Source organism: Mastigoproctus giganteus, chromosome 11, assembly GCF_048544385.1.
Source record: "Mastigoproctus giganteus isolate SK-2022 chromosome 11, ASM4854438v1, whole genome shotgun sequence".
In the NCBI taxonomy this organism is placed as follows: Eukaryota; Metazoa; Arthropoda; class Arachnida; order Uropygi; family Thelyphonidae; genus Mastigoproctus; species Mastigoproctus giganteus.
The window spans coordinates 126,642,301-126,658,132 of record NC_143585.1 but is presented as its reverse complement, the minus strand read 5'-3'; the positions used below and the strand labels follow the sequence as shown (position 1 = coordinate 126,658,132).

General features: G+C 39.1%; 1 protein-coding gene across 2 annotated transcripts in view; it reads right to left on the bottom strand.

Annotated features, from left to right (window-relative positions):
- LOC150078421 (mini-chromosome maintenance complex-binding protein) overlaps nucleotides 1-15,388 on the bottom strand; it is a 219,868-nt gene extending 204,480 nt beyond the window's left edge. The window contains exon 1 of one of the 2 annotated variants that reach the window (XM_090384348.1): nucleotides 15,319-15,388. Coding sequence is in view for 1 of the 2 variants with exons in the window: in XM_090384346.1 (XP_090240472.1) it covers nucleotides 15,060-15,062 (3 nt within the window). In the remaining variant the exon portion in view is untranslated. Of the gene's footprint in view, nucleotides 1-15,059 lie in introns of both variants that reach the window. The other variant, XM_090384346.1, reaches the window with a different exon arrangement.
- Between the last annotated feature and the right edge of the window lie 444 nt (nucleotides 15,389-15,832).

Genomic DNA, 15,832 nt, shown 5'->3' with positions numbered 1-15,832 from the left:
GGTCCTGAGCCGGATATCATTATTCTTCTCTTTCTTGGTGATTCCCTTTTACTTTTGACTCTCTCTCAGGGTTACTCGGGAACTTTTTTTTTTCCTTGTGCAGCAGAAGCCTCAAGGCTTCCTTGCATCATATGGATATTAATAATAATAAAAAATAAAAATATGTAAGAAAACGAAAATCAGAGGCATACCATCCTGACTGCATAACACTGACTGTAAAGTTTCCCGCTGGTCAGATGGTCTGGGAATGCATAACAAACAAAGGGGTGGGGTGAATTAAGTTTATTAACGGAACGGTGAATGCAGAAACCTACACTGCACTGCTATCTTGGAGGAGTGTCTGAAACCTGTTATTAGGGATCACCACACAGATGTCCAAAACTCCATTTTTCAACAAGACTCAGCACCTTGCCACACAGAAAAATTGGTAAGTTTTATGCTATTTAGATTTAATGAGGAGTTTTCTTCTTGTCTTACAAGGCTTAAAACATACTTACACCAATGTTTTCCCTTATTTTTCTCCCTTAAGATGCAGTCAGACCTCAGAAATGCTGGCATTACAGTGTTAGACTGGCCCGTCAATAGTCCACATTTCAACCCTACTGAAAATTGCTAGAACATTATGTCATCTAAAATTGCTCAGAAGAAGCCAACAAGTAAGATTAAGCTGCAGGAGAGCATTGCAATTAGGCAACTATAACCAGAAGTTGAATAACTCTATGCCAGATTGTTGGAAGGCTGTAATTGCAGCTTGAGGAGGAAAACTGGAGGAAATTGAGAACTTATTTTGCTGATTTACAGTACATGATACTATTATGTTAAATTGTCATTTCAGTTTGTACAGATAAATGCAATAAAATGTATGTTTGGTTGTCATGATTGCCATTTGGATGATTTCTCATATTTCCATTAATTACGCATTTTACCCTTTGAGAAGATATATATGGCAATTAGATATATCAGGTGGAGTCTTTTTATTGGATTTCATTCACAGAGATATACACTGAGTGATCACTGAATTATGACAACCCCTATAAAAACTGAATGCGACCCATTGACCACGTTAGGTACGAGTGTGGAGTTAGTCGACCTGCGTAGCATAAATAAGGTGTCAGTGGTTCAGTAGGTAGTAAAATCCCAAGCGTGATGGGTAAAAGGAAGAATATATTAGACTTTGATAAAGGACAGATTGGGTGCTCGACAAACTGTTGTCTAGATTTCCCAAACGGCTGCACTGGTGGGGAGTTTGAGAGCTGCCGTAGTTAAAGTGTACCAGGACTGTCATCAAAATGGTCAAACAACGACCTGATGGCAAAACTGCAAAGGCCACAAAATGTTGATGTTAGAGGTGAATGCCAGGTCCGACGACTCATACAGGCAAACAGACGCAGCACTGTTCAAGAGCTGACTACCCAATACAACATGGGCCAACCAGGAAAAAGACTTGCCTGGTGCAAAGAGTATGCAAGTTGGACATTAGAAGACTGGAAGAAGGTGTGCTGGTCGGATGAGTCACGTTATGATATTGATGAAGGTATATCAGGTTTAATGTCCAAGTTTGCAGATGATACAAAGGTTGGCAGGGTTGTTAACGACAGTCAAGACAGTATGCTACTCCGGCTGGATCTAGATAAGTTGGAAAAATGGGCTGAGAAGTGGCAACTGAAGTTTAACATTGACAAATGCAAAGTACTGCATATGGGTAGCAATAACCCAAGAGAAACATTCCAACTGTGTGGTACTACACTCAGGGAAGTGGAAAGTGAAAAAGAACTGGGGATAATCGTGCAGTCAAATATGAAGTTCGTTGAGCAGTGCAGATGGGCTGCCGGGGCAGGTCATGGAGTCTTGTCAATGATATATAGGAATTTTGCTAGCAGGGAGGGAGGTGATTATCCCGTTATACAAGGCAATGGTCAGGCCACACCTACAGTACTATGTACAGGTCTGGAGGCCTCATTTTAGGAAGGAGGTAGAGTTGCTAGAACAAGTACAAAGAAGAGCAACAAGATTGGTGAGGGGAACAAAGGGGTGCTCTTACCAAGAAAGGCTTAAGTTCTGCAAATTGCAGCACCTGGAGAGTAGGCATCTGCGAGGTGATCTGATTGAGATGTATAAGGCATTGAATGGGTTGAGCAAGCTGAATGCTGATGGGATTCTTCCTCTTGCTCAGACAAAGAACCTGAGGAGGCACAGTTTCAAATTGAGGAAAGACAGTTGTAGAATAGATGTGCAGAAATGTGCCTTTAACCAGCGAGCAGTTGATTGGTGGAACAAGCTTCCATCCTTTGTTGTGGAAGCTAATAGCCTAAATAAATTTAAGGCTGAGCTGGACAAGCATTTGGAACAAATCGAGGGGTGAAATGGGAGTTTTTTTTTTTTTGGATGATGCTGCATAAGCTTGCTTTCTTGCATCGTATGCCTCTACTAATGTTAATATTATTTACTCCACACCGTGGATGGTTGTGTACGGATTTGGCATCAAAACATGAGGCTCTTGATCCAGCATGCATGGTACCAAAATTGCAGGCTGGTAGAGGCGGTTGTATGGTGTGAGGCATATTTCACTAGCAAGAACTTAGACCCCTGGTGTACGTGGAACAACGTATCAGTGGCCTCTGCTATCGTCAACTACTTGCTAACTGTGTACAACCTGCTATGTTACATTTTTTCCTGAATGGGGATGGTGTCTTCCAAGATGACAATGTGCCAAGCCATTGGGCACTTGCTTTAGTGGAATGGTTTGAGGAACACAGTTCTGACTTCCAGCATATCAATTGGCCTCCAAACTCCGCCGATATCAATCCCACAGAGCTCTCATGGGACACTATGGAAATGCATACCATGCATCTGGATACACCAATCACCTCCATACCTGCATTGCTGACCGCATTACACACAGCTTGGTTGGCCATACCTCAACATCTTGTTGAATCAATGCCACGTCGCATAGCTGCTGTACTGAGGACAAAAGGAGGACCTACGAAGTATTAGGTAGGTGGTCATAATTCAGTGATCACACAGTGTAATATCCCATCTAACAAATGCATTTCAAACATTTCTGCAACCCACAATGCAGTAAAAACACATTATTTGCAAAATTCACAAGTGATACAGTTTTCTTGTTCGCCACTGTACAATGGGATAATCACCTCTTTGCCCCTGCTGGCAAAGTTCCAGTATACCATTGCCAAACCCACAGGATGTTCTAGCAGCCCATCTTCAATCCTCAGAGAATTTCATGTTGAACTGTACAATTACTCCACGTTTCTTTTGTTCTCCATCACCTTAAGTGTGGTACCACCTGACTGGTATGTTATTCTGGGATTTTTTATTTTTTTTTTATGAAAACCCCAAATGCAAGGGGTATTAGAACCTATAGTATTTAGCACCATGCACGGATTGGAGGTTGAGAAGGTGAAAGAAGATATTTATTGACATTAGACTTGAACTTTTGTAGATTAATTTTCAGGAAATACGTACGAAGGAAGGTTGTTCCAGAAAATGGCAGATGAATGAATAAACGAGGAACATGAAAAGTTGGTTCTGTGAGTTTGAAGTTGGACAGTAAATGGACGGTGGCGGAGCGTGTTCAGACTGTTTCGAAAGAGAGGATGAATTACAGAAGCCAATTCGGAAGAACAGTGCCCATGGAAGTATCTGTAGAAAAGACATGCAGCAGAAACAATGTCTATGAGACAGAGAGTGGAGAGACTGTTAGAGATGGGCCATTAATTAACCTAACTGCTCTCTTCTGAATGGAATCTAGAAGCATGACAGAGGTTTTGGGGGCACTGCCCCAGATGAGGGCACAATATTCCATGGTAGAGCAGATTTACAATTTGTACTGTTTGGAACAAAAGTAACGCAGAGAGCAAAAGAGAAAACCACTTTTTTAGAAACAGAGGAAACAATATTTGTGAAGTGTTTGTACCAAGAGAGATTAGAAGTCAGGGTAATCCCCAAATGAGATATATCATCTTGCCTAGAAATATGAACAATCCTTTTTGCGAGATATAAGACAGAACTGAGTTTTAGAAGGATTGAAAGAAGTGAAGCAGAGGAAGCAATATTTGTAATGTACTTGTGCCACATGAGATTAGAAGTCAGGGTAATCCCCAATAGAGATATATCATCTTGTCTAGAAATCTGAGTGTCACCAAAGATAAGCATAGCAGCAGAAGAATCCTTTTTGCAAGATATAGACAGGTCTGAGTTTTAGAAGGATTGAAATCAACTAAGTTGTCTCTGCCCCACTGGAGAATTACCTGGAGATCGGCATTTAAGGAATTGGCAGCGGATATTCGAGAAGTCCGCCACTGTACAATGGGATAATCATCTCTTCGCCCCTGTTGCCAAAGTTCCAGTATACCATTGCCAGAACCCTTTTTAAAAGCTGATTGAGCATGGTAAGGTTTCACAAACTAGAAAGTGGAATGCAATGTGCTATCATCAGCAAAACTATGGACAGGATTTCCAGTCAATGGAAGGTCATTAATATACAAGAGGAAAAGAGTGGGGGAAAGAACTAAACCTTGGGGGACACCAGCATTAGTGGAGAAATTAGAAGATAGAGAGGCATCTACCATCACCCTCAGTGAGCAGTCAGAGAGAAAACTGGATAACCAATTACAAAAAACAGTTGGCAAACCATAAGATGGAAGCTTGTTTAGAAGACCTTTATTGCCAAACACGATCGAAAGCCTTTCAGATGTCAAGAGTAACTGCTTATGTTTCACCAAACTTTTCCATTGAATTTGTCCATACGTGGGTAACATAAGCCAGAATATCACCAGTGGATCGACAGAGACAGAATCCATACTGACGATCGTTGATTGAACAGTACGTTTCTAGATAGTTTAAGAGTTCGTGGTTAATTGATTTCTCCATTACTTTAGAAAGAGTAGAAGTAATTACTATGGGTCGATAACTGTAAGAGACGGATTTGTTACCCTTTTTTGGAAATGGCTGGATATGAGCAAATTTCCAAGCAGAAGGAAAAACACCTTTGGAATAAGAAAGTAAAAAAAAAAGGTGGCAAAGAACAGGAGTAAGTTCAGGAGCGCAAGTTTTGAGAACAAATGGAGAAACACCATCAGGACCTGCAGCTTTCTTAGCATCAAGATTCGTCAAAATCCTTCTAAAATCCTTTTGACAGAAGACCACAGGAGGCATTGAGTAGAGCATGGTGGGAGGGTTTTACCAAGATCATTAATACACGAGTTGAAAGAAAAATGGGATGCTAGCAGGTCAGCTTTATCATTGACTGAAGTGACAATAGAACCATCTGGTTTTGACAGAGGTGGGAGCAGAGATGGACAAAAGTTGCAGCCAACAGCTTTGGCAAGAGACCAGAATGCTCAGCTACCATTAGGGCAAGAAGCAAGTTTACTACTTTTAGCCTGTTCAAAATCTAATTTGGACTGATTAATAACTGCTTTACAATTGTTGTGAGCTCTGGTGTAGGTAGAAAATGAAACTGAAGAATTGGAAACAAGCCAATTATGATATGCAACATTCTTTTCTTGAAACGCTTTAGCACATTTATTGGAAAACCAAGGTTTAGATTCTTCTAAACCTTGATTTTCCAATAAAGGACGAGATTTTATGGTGGAGTGTGCAATAAAGGATTCCATTCCTACAAGAATAATTTCACTGACACGATCTGAGCAAACATTGACATCAGGAGTTTTGAAACAGTAATCCGACTAAGGAAAAGAAATCTCGCAGGTTATCCCATTTTACCTTCTTGTATTACTGCTCCCCACATGCAATATCTTTAAATTATCAGTATTAAACCTCAAATGCCACTTCTCATTCCACTTGCGTGATTTATCTAGATCTTGCTGGCTTTTGTATCATCTACGAACTTAATGCTTGATTCATGAATTTTTTTTTTTTTATGAAACCACAAGCAAATGTAGCATGCATGGTTGAAGGTTGAGAAGATAAAAGAAGATACTAACATTTGACTTTAATTTCTGTTGACCATAATTTTCAGAAAATATGCAAGAAGAGGTTGATCCAGAAAACAGAAGTTGAAGGAATAAATCAGGAAGAAGAAGAAAACTGGGTCTGTGAATTTGAAGTTGGACAGTAAAGAATGCTACCTGGTTGTGGCATGTTTGGACTGCTTTGAAAGAGTGAGGGAATTATAGAAGCCAATTCAGAAACACAGTGCCCATAGAGGTGGTAGATGACTTTCATCAACCGGTGAAATACCACCACTTTGCTTATTGGAGGCTTGAAGTGGTGAAACCCATGTTTAGTCTCTAGAGCAAAGTTTCTGGCATCCCCCTCCCCCATACTTCTCCTTCAACCCATGCACGGTACTAAGTACTATAGGTTTGGATACCTTTCGTGTTTGGGGTTTTCATAAAAAAAAAATACAGAATATCTCAAAGAAAGTCCCTCCACTCTCTGAGAAGGGCCTTTGTCAGAGATAAGTCATAAATTAACCCAACTTCTTTCTCCTGAATGGAACCTAGAAGCATGAGAGAAGTTTTGGGGGCCATGTTCCAGATGTGTGAAAAACATTACATGATAGAGTGGATTTGCACAGAGTGAACAGCTGTTTGGAAGAAAAGTAATGCTGAGAGCGAAAAGGAAAACCATTTTATAGATGCAAAGTAAGCAATACTTGTGATGTGCTTATGCCAAGAGAGATATGTAATCTTGTCTAGAACTCTGAGTGTCATCGAAGATAAGCATAGGAGAAGAATCCTTTTGGCAAAATATAAGACAGGTCTGAGTTTCACAAGGATTGAAACCAACTAAGTTACCTTTGCCCCACTAGAGAATTACGTGGAGATCAGCATTTAAGAAATTGGTAGTGGATATTTGAGAAGTTGAAGCTGTTTGTGTTGGGCAAAGTTTCTCAAACTGGAATATAATATGCTATCATTAGCAAAACTATGGATAGGACTTCCAGTCAATGGAAGTCAGTAATTAATATACACAAGGAAAAGAGTGGAAGAAATAACTGAACCCTGGGGAACATCTGCATTAATGGAGAAGTTGGAAGACAAGAGCCATCTACCAATGTCCACAGTAAGCAGTTAGAGAGAAAACTGTATTCCCAATTACAAAAAATAGTTGACAAACCTTAAGATGGAAGCGTATTTAGAAGACCTTTATTCCAAATACAATCAAAATCCTTTAAAACGTCAAGCAAATGCTTGAGTTTCAAACTTTTCTATTGAATTTGTCCACAGATGCCAGTATATATATATATTTCACCATTGGATCAACACTAATGCTATCCATATTGGGGATAATTGATCAGATGGAGGGTTTCTTGATAGTTTAAGAGTTGCCAGTTAATAGATTTCTCCATTAATTTGGAAAGGGTAAGTGCAATGGGATGGAAGAGTTTTGTCACCCTTTTTAGGAACTGGCTGGATATGATCAAATTTCCAAGCAGAAGGGAAAACACATGTGGGATAAGAAAGTGAAAAGGGTCAACACAGAACAGGAGTAAGCTCAGGAACACAGGTTTTGAGAACAGGTGGAGAAAGACTATCAGGATGTCGCACCTTCTTGGCATCAAGACTGTTCAAAATTGTTCTGAAAACCTTTTGACGGAAAACCACAGGAGACACCGAATGGAGTGTACTGGGAATGCTAGGAGGTGGTTTACAGATCATCAATACATGAATTAGAAGAAAAGTAGGATGCTAACAGGTCAGCTTTATCTTTGGCTGAAGTAGCAATAAAGCCATCTGATTTTGACAGAGGTGGGAAAAGAGATGGGCAAAAGTTGCAGCCAACAGTTATGGCAAGAGACCAGAATACTTTTGCTACCAATTGTACAAGAAGCAAGTTTTCTACTCTTAGCCTGTTCAAAATCTAGTTTGGACTGATGAATAACTGACTAACAATTGTTGCGAGATTTGGTGTATGTAGAAAATGAACCCGAAGATTTGAATACAAGCCAATTACGATATGCAACATTCGTATCTTGAACAGTCCTAGCACATTTATTAGAAAACCAAGGTTTAGATAAAATGAGATTTTAAGGTGGAGTGTAGAATAAAGGATTTCATCCCTACAAGGATAATTTAACTGATATGATCTGAGCAGATGCTGACATCAGAAGATTTGAAACAATAATTCGAACAAAGGAAAAGAAATATCAGAGATCATCCCATTTTGTTCACATAATGCCAAACAACACGAAGCTGAGGTTTGGTTTTTTTTTAGGAGCATTAGCAACTAAGGCCATGTTGCTCCGGGATGTGCGGTCGTCATTCCCTGACCTTTCCGCATCCTCCGTATTTGGTGGTGACGGGCTCGAACCCCGGTCTAATCAAGAAGCGTGTGCTACGCACTGCTGCTTCTGCCCACCTGGCAAGTGGTACACGAAGCTGAGGAAGGCCACAAGAGAAAGGTTCCATTGGAGAAGAGATCATTACCAAGTTGTGACCTGAGGTGCCTAGAGGACCACACAACTCAACACAACACACAGGTGTACCACTTGCCAGGTGGGCAGAAGCAGCAGTGCATAGCACACGCTTCTTGATTAGACCGGCGTTCGAGTCCGTACCCACAACTCAACAGTATATTTAGAAAGGTTGTTTGTGAGAAAAAGATCATGTTGGCTGTTCAGTTAAGATTATCTAGTATTCCAATATTCAGCACTGTTAATAAATACTGTAAATGGTAAGGTGCCCAGGGCGCCTCCGTAGCCAGGTGGGCAGGAGCGGCAGTGTGTAGCACACGCTTCTTGATTAGACCGGGGTTTGAGCCCATGACCACCAAATACAGAGGATGCGGAAAGATCAGGGAATGACCACCGCATATCCCCGGAGCAATATGGCCTTAGTTGCTAATGCTCCTAAAAACCAAATAACAACAACAATAACAAGGTGCCCAGCACTGAACCCTAATGGGCCACACTAATAACATTATTCCAAAAAGGGAAGAGCTCATTTATAACCACCCTCTGTATTTTTCAACTCAACTGTCACTTTAAATCCATAGCAGTAACTTGCTCCGAATGCCACAATGCTCCAATATGTACAGTAGTCTTTTGTGCGGAACAGTGTTAAAAGCTTTATTTAAATCTAAATACATAATGTCAAAATTATTATTTGCATCCAGTTCGTTTATTACTGCATCACAGTAGTTAATCAGGTTGATCAGACAGGAATCCCACCCCTTAAACTTATACTGTGATTTCCAAATAATTCCATTCCTGTTAGAATGATCCTGCAATGTTTCATTAAACACTAACTCCATTATTTTCCACAGAACAAACATCAAACTCACAGGTCTTTAACTGTGCACATCGCCTTTTGATTTCCCCTTTGTCGACAGGAAACATATTTGCATATTTCCTATCAGTAGGAACCTCCCCAGAATCGAAGAATGCTGTTATAATTATGGCCAAGGGATTGTTGACCTCTTCTGCTGTTTCTTTTAATATGACTGCTGGATAAGTACCATTAGCCTCAAGTGCTTTATTTTTTTTAGCTTCAGCAATATCTCTTCAATTTCCTTCTCAGTTATAACAAGAAAGTAGGCATACTTCGGGTGTTCACATCCCTAAAAACTTCTGAACATGAATGCAGATGTAAAATATTTAGTTTGTCAGCAATCTGAACATGACCATCGATAGCTATGCCATTCATATGTAGTGGGCCAATGTTCTTCATCCCTTTTTTTGTAGTATTAACATAAGCAAAGAATTCTTTGCATTCTTAGCAAAAGACTTCTCATAATCTGCCTTAGCTTGCCTAACCCACTCTGCAGTGACCTGACTGCAGACTAGTCTATATTTTCTGCAGGATTCCAAGTCCTCTATTAATTTTTAATTATCCCAAGCATTTTTCTTCTCTGTAACTAGTCTCATTGTTTCATCTGACATCCATTTATATACAGGGGGTTCCTGGTATCAGAGTATTCATTATCCGAGTCCCCACAGTTATGAAGATTTGAAAATTAAAGCTTTTTCCCTTGAGAAAATTGACCAAGCACTTGAATATTTTTTGTGAGAACTATCTTCTTCATGATCGTGCAACAAATGTTAAGCACGAAGTTAAAGACATAACTAAATGCTACAACACAATTTTATCTGAAAAAATACAAAAAAAAAACGAACAACTCTGGATTCATTCTTTATTCGTACAACTTAAAAATAGTGTAACTTCAATAAACTTTCCTTAACCTTACGTCGTGTAACATATTATAATAAAAAATTACTAATAAAATAATTTTCTCAATTTTAGTTCCTTCATCCATTTTTTTAATATGTACAAGCACATAATAAACATTACTATATAATATTGGTGTAGATCTACTCATCCTTCACGAGATGCCCATGTATTGCACTACCTCGAATAAGTAACGCTTCACTTGCAATACCAGGGTACCTGCCCACCCTCTGATGAAAAGCGAACTAGCTTTGAAACAGTGCCATCTAGGTGGTGGTGCCCACCGAGAATAAATAACAATAGTATTCTCTATTAGTGATGTTTGTTTGTTTGTTTGTTTTGATTTTATTGGCGCATTAGCTACTAAGGCTATAATGCGCCAAGACCACTCTATTAGTGAAGCATTACTTATTCAACGTAGTGCAATACAGAAGTGAAGGATGAGCTTCAGATTACTTGGTATCAAGCTAAATTTAAATGAAGATCCTAAAAAAGAGAAATCCAGATGCTTTAACGAGCTAATTAGTATCTGGCAGACCAGATGAGACACCACCCCCAATTGGAGCTGCCACAAGAAAATTCCTGCCTAATGTGACCTTCTTGCTCTCTAAATCGGTTAAAACTTGGTGCTCCTTAACTATGGAAACTTCCTTTCTGGTAACTGGCCATGGCTCTCTCAATCAAAAACTTTAGCTTTTGATTGAGAGAGCCAATCAGTTTGGCTTGCATAATGTAGATCTCTGCCGCTGCAGGAATACAGAAGGCTGGAGTCACCTGCTCTTTAACTGTGCAATCTACAACGATCTTTTTTTTTTTTTTTTTTTTTTTTTTTATGTAAACCCCGAACATGAGAGGTATTAGAACCTATAGTACTTAGTACCATGCTTGGGTTGGAGGTTGAGAAGATGAAAGAAGATATTTGTTAACGTTGGACTTGAACTTCTGTAGACTGTAATTTTCAGGAAATGCATATGACGGAAGGTTGTTCCAGAAAACAGCAGTTTATTTATGAATAAACGAGGAAGATGTTTATTTGTTTGTTTGTTATTTGGTTTTTAGGAGCATTAGCAACTAAGGCCATATTGCTCCGGGGATATGCGGTGGTCATTCCCTGACCTTTCCGCATCCTCTGTATTTAGTGGTCACGGGCTCGAACCCCGGTCTAATCAAGAAGCGTGTGCTAAGCACGGCTGCTCCTGCCCACCTGGCTATGGAGGCGCCTACGAGGAAGATGAAAAGTTGGTTCAGTGAGTTTCAAGTTGGACAGTAAATGGATGTTGGCTGGTGGTGGCACATGTTCGGACTGTTTTGAAAGAGAGAGCGGGAATTATAGAAGCCAATTCAGAAGAACAGTGCCTACGGAAATATCTATAGAAGAGGCATGCAGCAGAAACAGTACATCTATGAGACAGCAAGTGGAGAGACTTTGTTAGAGATGAATCATTAATTAACCTAACCGCCCTCTTCTGAATGGAATCAAGAAGCCTGAGAGAGGTTTTGGGGGCACCACCCCAGATGTGAGAACAATATTCCATGGTAGGGCGGATTTGCGATTTATACAGAGTGAGCAACTGTTTGGAAGAAAAGTAATGCCGAGAGCGAAAGAGAAAACCAAGTTTTTTAGATGAAGAGGAATGTGCTTGTGCCAAGAGAGATTAGAAATCAGGGTAATCCCCAAAAGAGATATATCATTTTGCCTAGAAATCGGAGTGTCACCAAAGATAACCATAGGAGCAGAAGGAGCCTTTTTGCGAGACATAAGACAAGACTGAGTTTTAGAAGGGTTGAAATCAACTAAGTTGTCTTTACCCCACCGGAGAATTACCTGAAGATCAGCATTTAAGGAATTGGTAGCAGATTTTCGAGAAGTTGAAGCTGATTGAGCAGGGCAAGGTTTCTCAAAATGGAAAGTGGAATGCAACGTGCTATCATCTGCAAAACTATTGATAGGATTTCCAGTCAATGGAAGAAAGTCATTAATATACAAGAGGAAAAGGATGGGGGAAAGAACTGAACCTTTGGGGGACTTAGGGTAAAGCTCTGAACTGACGTTTCAGATCTCACTCCAGGGCGGGAGGAAGTGCTTCTGCAGAATAAGAACCATCTTTCAGCTCTTCAGAACTTTGCCTCCGAGGTGTTTGCTCGCAGAAAGAGAATGAACGCCAGAGTAGCGAAACAAAATAGTCCACCAAATACACTTGTGTGAGTGGGAAAACAATTTGCTTCTCTGCTATCCTGGATAACAAAACATGTACTTTCAGAGGACACTCTGAGATTTCTGTGTAGTGCTGGGCACCAAAATTAACTATATTTTCTTCTAGGGGTCGTGTACGCAACAATTGTCATTGCACTGATCCTAAATGTCATCAGTTCAACTTCTGAATTATCCTGGATACAAGAGTACTTTTTTTTTATTTTTTTTTATGAAAACCCCAAACACAAGAGGTATTAGAACCTATAGTACTTAGTACCGTACTTGTACTTTTTTTTTTTTTTTACCTTTTCTTTTATTATCATTCTTAACCAACACTAGTTTTTTTTTTATTCTATTTTTTTCATCCCAACTAGCAGCAATGTATTATTTTTTTTATTCTCTTATTATACTATATTTTATTCTCTTTTCTTTCAATACCAGTATCACAGGTTGGTTTTTCCCTTTTTCTCTCTTTTTTTTTTCCTCCTCTCCTTTTTCCTCTGGAATAGCCCCAGAGGATCCTGTCCCACCTTTGGGCAACACTAGGTGTGTCAGAGTCTCTTCTGAGACAGTACATGCTCTACTGGAACTGGCCCACCTTCCCATGGTGTGGACGAGTACCCAGAATCATATGTCCAGGTGACCGATGCTTCTAGGTAGCCAAGAGGCCAGAACAGAACATACACAGAATACATGCAAACCTATATCAACATATTTCTGGCCCTTTTGCAGTTGACTTTGTTCTTCAGAGACACGAGGCGGAGTTGAACAGGCATTCCAAGTGACGCCCTATACATATACACGTGTCCACACATGAAGGATGAGCACAATGAGATACAGATAACACTTTTAACACTGCTATCATAGTTTTTCTTTAAAAGTTGTCTATGATGTACATACACCGATATTATATAGATATAGAATCTTAAAACTCTTAAAATATTATGCCTAGTTGCATTTAGTTTTATTTAAATAATAAACATTACGAAAACTGGTACCCGTTTTAAGTGGAATTTTCTGGAACCAATTATCCTGGAATAACGAGGATCCCGTGTATAAACTATGAACTATATCTGTACTTGGATAAACACGTTAGTGTCTTCTACAATTACTTCCCTGAATACCTCCCATTAAGAATTTTCACTTTGGTACCACTGAAAGGAATTTAAAAAAAAACTAATACCACTGTAGTCAACTAAGCAAAATCCCTTCCATTTATCCAAAATCCCATGACAGTAGTTATAAATATCATTACAATCATCAGCCATTTTCAATACACTGGAGGATGAAGGCCTCTCCAGCAACTTCCCAGTTCTTTCTGTTTTGTGCAATGACCATCCGTTTACTACCCACAAACTCATGAATTTCATCTGTCCATCTCCACTTTTGTCTTCCAGGTTTTCTTCTAGCTCCTCTTGGGTACCATTCTGTTATTTTCTTAGTCCACCTGTCATGTCTTCGAGCTATGTATCCTGCCCAAGACCATTTTAGTTCTTTAGTTTTGATAATAAATGTCCTTTACTTTAGTTTGCTGCCTAATCCATGTGTTTCTCTTCTTATCTAACAGTCTGATTCCCAATATAATTCGTTCCATTCTTCACTCTGTAGTTCTCAGCTTCTCTTCCACTATTTTGGTGAGTGCCCAAGATTCACTTCAATAAGTCATGGTGGGGAGTATACATTGGTTGATTATTTTATGTTTCAGACAAACTGGGATATTGCTCTTCAGTATGTGCCTATATTTCCTGAACACTATCCATCCAAATCTATTCTTCTCTTGACTTCCAGCCATTTATAATTATTATAGCTAATGACTTGTCCCAGATAAGTATATGACTCCTTCAATCATTATATCCCTTTCTGTGGCATACTTGTTCATCATTAAGTTTGTTTTAGCCATATTCATCTTTAGTCCAAAAGACTAACTGTGCATAACTGATTAAAATTTTCCTCCAATTCTTTGGGATTGTGGCTTATGACCACAATGTCATCTGCAACTCGTAAATGGTTTAGGTACTCTCCATTCACACTGACTCCTTTCTGCGACCAGTCTAATCTTCTGAAAGCTTCCTCAAGGGCAGTAAACAACTTCAGAGATAGTGTCTCCTTGTTGAATTCCTTTCTCAATTTTAAATTTGCTACTATCTTTTGTCTAGTCTAATAAAGGAGGTAGTGTTCTTGTATATTTTCTTCACAATCATAATATATGGGGTATCTATGCCTTGTCTTTCCAGTGCCCTAAACATTGCCTTATGCTGTATGGAGTCAAATGCCAGGCATAATGGTGTTTTATATTCATTTGCTTTCTCCATTTGCTGTGATATTATGTGAAGGTGACCCATCCTACATAATTATAATATGATCACTGCCATCTAGTGGTTCCTTTATCTGGACATTGCATGATGAGTCAGAGCAAAAATACTGCTTCCTCTTCATGCCTCTCTAACATGCTACTGAAGAAAACAGTCAGCCAATAATTCAGAAAATTTCAGCTACTGTTAGTGACAAACTCACAAACTCCAGTCAATATCTAGAAAGTTAAAAAATTACATTGAAATTTGAGTGGTTTTACTTTATTCCTTTTTTTAACTTTTGAAATATAAAAACCCATGTTAATCTTTAAAAGCTGGTACCCTTGTAACAACAGTACACTTCATTATTCGGAATAAGACTATTTACTAAAATAAAAACAAGCCAAATCGGACTCTTACCATTACACTATGAGCCACAGAGAAAATATGTTACTACTCTGTGCTATGAGCCACAGAGAAAATATGTTAGTACTTTGTGCTATGAGCCACTGCTTATCGTAAATTGACAGACTTTTTTGCTCAGAAAATTACTGAAATCATTCTCATCATATGGCCTTCTCACGATTAGCTACGGCAAAACACCGAATGACATAAATTACGCAAGTGATTAGTGGTAACGTAAGTGATAGTAGTAATTTGTGGCAGATTTCTAACTTACCACTCACATCCACAGAGTAGTAAGATACTCTGTACTAACATCTATATTATTTAAACCAGCAGAAACATGCAGTAAAACCAACATACCAAAAGGCGGGAAAATAATGCCACCTACAGTAAAATAATGAAACAATTATTAAAAATAAATAAATAAAATATGATAATGATTCCAGCTTATGCAAATTACAAATACAATCCGAAAGAGCTGGAGATGGGCTCAGTGAAGAAATAAAAACACTAGTTACGACACTGAAGAGAGACTGTAGGATAATAAGGAACGGTCCGACTGCTTACATGGCATGATTGTTAATGATTACATGAATGCTGTTCGAAATCTCGTGGTGATCGATAAGTACTAACGAGTTTTGTCTCTGATGGGCATTAATATTATTGTTATTATTAGTAAGAGTACTGGCAAATGACAACAATGCAAGCCTAAATAGCATCAAGCAAAAAAAAAAAAAAAAAAAAACTTTCTATATCCATCCATCCAGTCTAACAGATGGTCTAGTTCT